Source organism: Drosophila novamexicana, unplaced genomic scaffold, assembly GCF_003285875.2.
Source record: "Drosophila novamexicana strain 15010-1031.04,08,12 unplaced genomic scaffold, DnovRS2.1 tig00004554-arrow-pilon, whole genome shotgun sequence".
Taxonomy (NCBI): domain Eukaryota; kingdom Metazoa; phylum Arthropoda; class Insecta; order Diptera; family Drosophilidae; genus Drosophila; species Drosophila novamexicana.
Window position 1 is genome coordinate 1,000,425 of NW_020825051.1, and position 6,213 is coordinate 1,006,637.

Genomic DNA, 6,213 nt, shown 5'->3' on the forward strand with positions numbered 1-6,213 from the left:
AATTATATATTAATATTAACAAAACAGGCAACGTTTTCCCAATGTTGGCGGTTGCATAAATTTAGTTTGTATGCGAGCTCTCTATCGAAAGCAGCAATTAAAATATTAATAAAATCAAACAAGATATAAGCCCAGCTTACCTTTTGTACTAACTCTTTGCCGTGTGTCAATTTATACTCAGCCTCATATACACATTTGCCGTGACATTTGCAGCATGTTCCCTTTTCATCTGGAAATAAAAATAAAAATGAAAAAAAGTTACGCACATTGCAGCTTTTTACTTTCAACTTAATTAAAAGTCAGTTAAGAAAAGTAAAATTAATGCACTATTATTTAATGGTAACAAGCTACTTGTACAAAAAACTTTTGCAGCGCTGCGCCGCCAAGCGAAGCGTGGAAACGTAAGTGCGGCCCGACGGAGTATCTAGCAGATACAGTATCTGTGTGTCTGTGTGTATCTGTGAGTGAGAGTGAGTGAAATGCCAAACGTGCGCCTATGTGTGTGTGCATAATTTTCAATTCAATGCGTTGCACTATACGCATTCGTATCCCACCCCTTTACTTTTAACCAGCTGCCGCCACCTGCTGCCCCCTCAGGCAGCCGTCGTGGCAAACTAGACGCAAAGTTGCAAGCTCATCGTTGTAAAAATAAAATGGACAGTGGGGAGGTTTTTTGTTTATCAGTTTTTCAAAGTAGTTTTCTTTTGCATATATTTTTTTTACGATATTTGCTTAAATTTGCATAAATTTTTTCACTAACTAATAAATACATAGTCATAGCTTACAAATAGGGTTTTTCTTGTTGATAATTTTTGTTCAAATAATTTAAATTAAACTTACAAGTGACTCTCAGTGCTTTTTTTGTTTTTAAATTAATGTACAATTAATGGCTTAAGACTAGTGCTTACGGTCTAATTAAATACAATTTGTTGATGAAAAAATAGTAGTAGAAAGACAGTAAGTAGTTAGGTGCTAGAGATCGCATTTGAGTTTTGGTGCTTATGTACAGAACAATAAAAGTTTCTTTCAAGTTTAGTTCTTGTCTTGTTTTTTTTTTGTTTTTTTTTTTTAAGTTTTATGTTTTTAAACAGCGCTTACACGTGCCAATTATCTGGTTAATGAAATTCAAATATTTTTCATGGCATACTCGAAAAAAAATAAACTCTTTCAATTAACAGACACGTGTAAACTGCGGCTTACAGTTGTCAGATATTTGTTAAAATATTCGTTAATTTATATCGTATTAAGACTATTAGAATTTCATATAACTGGAGCTGAATAATATGATTCGATATTGAAATTTGATAGACAAATTCTTAACTCTCAACTGACACGTGTAAACTCAGCGCTTTAGTATCTTATGTGCTCTGCTACTACAATTTTTTCATATTTTAAGTGCAAGTTGTGTGGAGGAGGGGGACGGGGGACGGGGAGGTTTTACAAATTTTGGCATCACAGTTGACAACGACACGAACGACTAAGCATAAATGCTCAGCTGCCTGCGACGATAATGCTCCGAGGATCAGTGCGTAAACTGGCGCATAGTGCTCATATTATTGTTGTGTGCTGGCGTCTTTTGCTGAAAGGAGCGACGTCCGGTGGTGGCACAGAGGCCATTCCGCAGAGGCAACGCTGGCGGCACCGGCGGCGGGGTCGGCGTCTTGTTGCGCCCCATCTGCTCCAATGGCAGCGAATAGTGGGCATTGCTGTAGATGTAATTGGGATCCATCATTTCGCCGTTAATTGCATCGGCTTCAAAGTCGCGCGGCTCACGTTGCTCGCGTTGCTTGAAGTGTTCGTGGGTGACGCGCAGCTGCTGCGGTGCATGCACCATGGGCACATCCGCATACGAGTAGCAGGAATCGGCCACGGTGGCGGTGGCAGCCAGAAACTGCGGCTTTGTATAGTGATTGAGCTTGGACTGGTGTGGATGCTGTTGCTGCAGCTGTTGTTGTTGCAGCTGATGTTGCTGTTGCAGTTGCGCCTGCTGCTGTTCACGCCCCATTGTGGCTGTCTTCATGTGCAGCACAAAGCTGGCGCTATCATCGACGCTGCCCGCCAAGCTCTTGTTGTTGTTCAGTTTCTTCTCATGCATCAATGTGGCCGTTATGGGTACCTGCAGCTGCTGGAACTTGTGCTGGCCATCGACAGCATTCAAATCATTGATGGGCATCGGGCACATGCCATAGTGATGATGCGGAGCAGATGCAGTTGTCTGATGTGGCGCCGTGTAGGTGTTCGGGAAGGTTGAGTGAATGCCCAGCGAGCAGGGATGATGCTGCAGACGCGACATATAGTCCTCATCGCAAAAGGTCTTCTGATATTCGCGCTCCTTGCGGCCCAACGCCGAATTGCCCCAGACTCCGCCCTTGAGATACTCGCGGATCTTATGACGGCAGCGATACAAGACCAGGGCCAAGGCGGTAATCGTTGCAGCAGAGCCCACCAGTAGAGCACCAATCAGCGCCTGTTTGCGTGGATCGGTGTGTGTGCAGCCCATGAGCGTGGGATTCAGGTGTTTCAGTGCCTCGCCACGCAGACGTTCGGGAAACTCACAAAGCAGCTCCGTCAGCTGATCCTCCTGGCTGGCATTCTTGGCTATCAACAGATTGCGCAGCCACATGACGCGACAATCGCAGGACAAGGGATTCTCGGATAGATCCAATGTGGTCAAGTCCTTCCATGGGAATAGACCTTCAGCCAGTGAAGTCAAGGCATTCGCTTTCAGCACGACATGACGCAGATGCGGCAATCCACTGAGTGCACCCTCCTGCACCTCCACAAGCATTTTATTGGAGGACAAATTAAGATACTCCAGATTTCCATTGGCCGCAAAGGCGCCGGTCATTACACGCTTTAGTTTAAGAGCACCATTGATGTCCAGTCGTTTTAGCTGCTTCAGACCCACAAAGGCGCCCTCGCTGATCAGCTCGAAATCGTTTTGGCCCAACGACAGTTGTTCCAGGCGCACCAAGTGACTGAGACCTACGGACGGAATGCGCGGCAGGCGGTTGTCGGAAAGATCCAAGACGCGCAGCTCCTCCAGACCCAGGAAACTGTCATGCGAGATATTCTGCAAGCTGGCGCCCTTCAGCTCCAAGCGTGTCAGGCCCTTCAGATCCTGGAATGCGGCCGATTGTATGGTCAGCAATGAGTTCATTCCCAGAAATAGTTCCGCCAAGCTGGGCATGGCCTGGAATATGACAGGATCTGGCACCGAGGTCAACGCATTGTCATCCAAATACAAAATGCGCAGCTGTTTCAGACCGTCAAAAGCCTTGGGATCTATAAATCCAATGCGATTCTCGCCCAAGTTGAGTTCCTCAATTTTCAGCAACGGCGAAAATGTGCCCTGATGCAGTTCCGAGATGAGATTGCCACGCAAATTGAGCACAGTTACCGCAGATAGACCCATGAAGGTCTTATTGCTAATCTGGCCAATTTTATTGTGATTCAGATGCACCTCCTGCAGTTTCTTTTGGTAGGCAAACGTGCGCTGCGGTATGGTCATCAAATGGTTCTGTGATAGATCCAAGAACGTCAGCTCCGCATAGAATTGTATGGACGAGTCGATGGTCTTGATTTTGTTGCTCTTGATGACCAGGCGCTGTATGGATGGATTCAATGCTATCGGCAGCACATCCAGCTGCCCCTCGCCGCACTGCACAACCAAGGTGTTGTCATCGCACTGGCAGCCGGGCGGGCAATTCGCCAGCGCCTCCGTTTGGCTAACCCAGATGCCGATCAAGATGCAGCTGCAGATGCAGATCAACTTTTGTAGTCTCTGCATTTTGTTGCTTTTGTTTTTTCGCTTTGTGTTGCTGTTGGTTTTGTTGTTGTTGTTGTTGGTTAGCGCCTTCCGGCGTCGATTTGCGTTTTGTGGTTAATATCGAGTGTGTGTGTGTGTGTATTTTTGTTTATTGTTTGGTTTTAATTGTCCATAGTGCTGTGGGAGAAAAAAGATTGAAATAAGAACATTTTTGGTTAGCTATGTTTTAATTTTCAATGCAGCTATTTTTAAAGAGGCTTGAGAAATATAAATGTGCAGTCAAGAAATTTGTGTGTTATTTAAAGATTTTCAGTTATAATTAGCTGACTTTTATTTGTGTGTTTTCAAATTTAATTTTTAATTTACACAATTTTACATGCAGCCAGAATAACTCTCTGATTTTCTTTATTTATATCATTGTGTCAAGAAATGTTGTATTTTAAAGTTCAGTTAGTTCAGTTAGTATTCAATGTTTAAATATATCTTAAGGCATTTATTTTTGTTTTTAAGATTGTTTTATTTTTTTATTTTGAAATTTGCATATTTTTTTATTAAAATTTAAAATATTTTCAGCTAAAGCGCAACTTTGAATGCTTTATTTGTTTTTCACATTATTTTATATTTCTCAAGCACTTTAAATTTTCTACAAATCAAATTTTTGCAACTTACCTTTAAGTCTATGGTGCACAGCAACAATTTGTTGAAGTCTGCGGTTTGTTTTTCAAAATTATAAAAACAACTAAAAATTTGTTTGGTGGTTTAACAAAATTGTACTAGCCAATTTGTGGTCGTTTTCCTTTTTTGTGGATGTTTTCACTGCACTTGCCAATTATTTTGCAATAAACTCAAAATTTCACATGCAGCCAATAAAATTTATTTAGCCAATTCATAACCTTAAATGGTTTTCTAATGTTTTAAAAATAAAACATATATTTTGTGTGTGTTGTATTTTTGAAGTTGTGTGTGTTTTTTTGGTTTTTTGAAAATCGTGCGCGATAATCCAGTGGCTCGCTTTGCTGCACGCTTCAAGTAGTTGTCACACGGCGTTTAAGTTTTACGTTCTTTTAACTGTGGCAATGTTAGCCAAGCTAAGAAAGACACAGTCGCTGCTGGGCTAGTGCACAACCGAACACGACGAGGCAACGAACTACACTGATTTAGCTGAGCGCGTAGCGCACTGACGATACCTCGGTCCGAGTGTTTCCAGCAACGACAGCTGCAGGCGGGCGCAAATAATCCACGACGACTGCACGACCTTGCATTGCGGCCCGAACGAGCGAGAGCACGAACGAAAGCGAGAGAGAGAGAGAGAGAGAGAGATGGAGAGAGGGAGAGCGTGAGCACACAAAGTGGTGCAAATGAGAGCTCAGATAAAGAAGCTGAGCACAAAAACTGGTTCTGAGAGTCGCTGCCTGAAAGTCACTCAAAGCAACTCTCACTCATTTATCTGAGGCTCGTTCTGGCCCAACTACCTGGACTCTTGGCTGTTGCAAATGCAGCACGCAGCACCAGGCACAGTTGAAGGCAGGCAGCCATCAACATAAAAACACGAAGCACCAAGAAATGCTGCGAGTTTTGTGGCCAAAATCATAAAAACCGCTAAGTAGGCGAATTATTTGACGTACTTTTAGTTTTTGTTTTATGCAGACAGCGACATTTTCTTTATTGAAATGAAAATGGGCGCCCACGCAAAATTTCATTAGAAAATCCACACAGCACCCAAATTGAGCGACATTTAACGTCAAGTGGCATCATTTAATGTGGTTTATTTTAATGTAACACTTCAGGCGAAAATCCCACTTGAAATTGATATGCCAGCCGCAGTAGTTGCTCGCGTATCTTACGGATGCGCATACAGGACAAACGGACACAGACACACACTCATTACACTTGATGCAACACACTAATCCAGTAATCGAAAACAACTTCAAAGTTGCTCCTCTCGACTGTAAAGTGTTAAGTGCTGAAAACCTTTTTTCGGCATAAATGTATCTACAGATACATGACATTCTGCCCCAACCAAACCACGCAGCGAACAGTTATTTATAGTGTCATTTGATACTTAGGACATGCCTGTCTATTGCTCTGCTCGATGCAGTTTTGAGTTATAACCCGGAGCGAGGCTGCACAGCTACGTGAAGTACAAAAAAAAATAAAGATACAACAAAATATGCAGACTGTTCAACTATTTACAAACACTCACACACGCACGCACAACAACTGTGACAACAAGAAAATCAACTATAAATGGCCATAACTTTGTGCCAACATGCTGAACGGGTTGGCGGGGGTACGAGATTTTTTTCTTTTTTGGGGTTTCTTGGTATTTGCCAGTTGCATAACTTGCATATTTTTCCCATCTCGAAATTCTTGTAAAAGCATGCAAAATATTATTTAGACTGTGTCTCTACGAACGAAAATCTGTGTAGAGCCTTGGTATAAAG

General features: G+C 42.7%; 1 protein-coding gene across 1 annotated transcript; it reads right to left on the minus strand.

The window, feature by feature from the left end:
* Positions 1–717: 717 nt before the first annotated feature.
* On the minus strand, positions 718–4,473 carry LOC115769630 (leucine-rich repeats and immunoglobulin-like domains protein 1). The gene is made up of 2 exons (XM_030714538.1): positions 4,439–4,473; positions 718–3,946 (listed from the first exon to the last, which is right to left on the minus strand). Exon 2 carries the CDS (start codon positions 3,788–3,790, stop codon positions 1,523–1,525), a length of 2,268 nt encoding a protein of 755 aa, XP_030570398.1. The 5' UTR covers positions 3,791–3,946; positions 4,439–4,473; the 3' UTR covers positions 718–1,522.
* Positions 4,474–6,213: the final 1,740 nt, after the last annotated feature.

Coding starts and splice junctions, on each gene's coding strand:
- LOC115769630 (XM_030714538.1), bottom strand. CDS start 3,790: ATGCAGAGACTACAAAAGTTGATCTGCATCTGCAGCTGCATCTTGATC.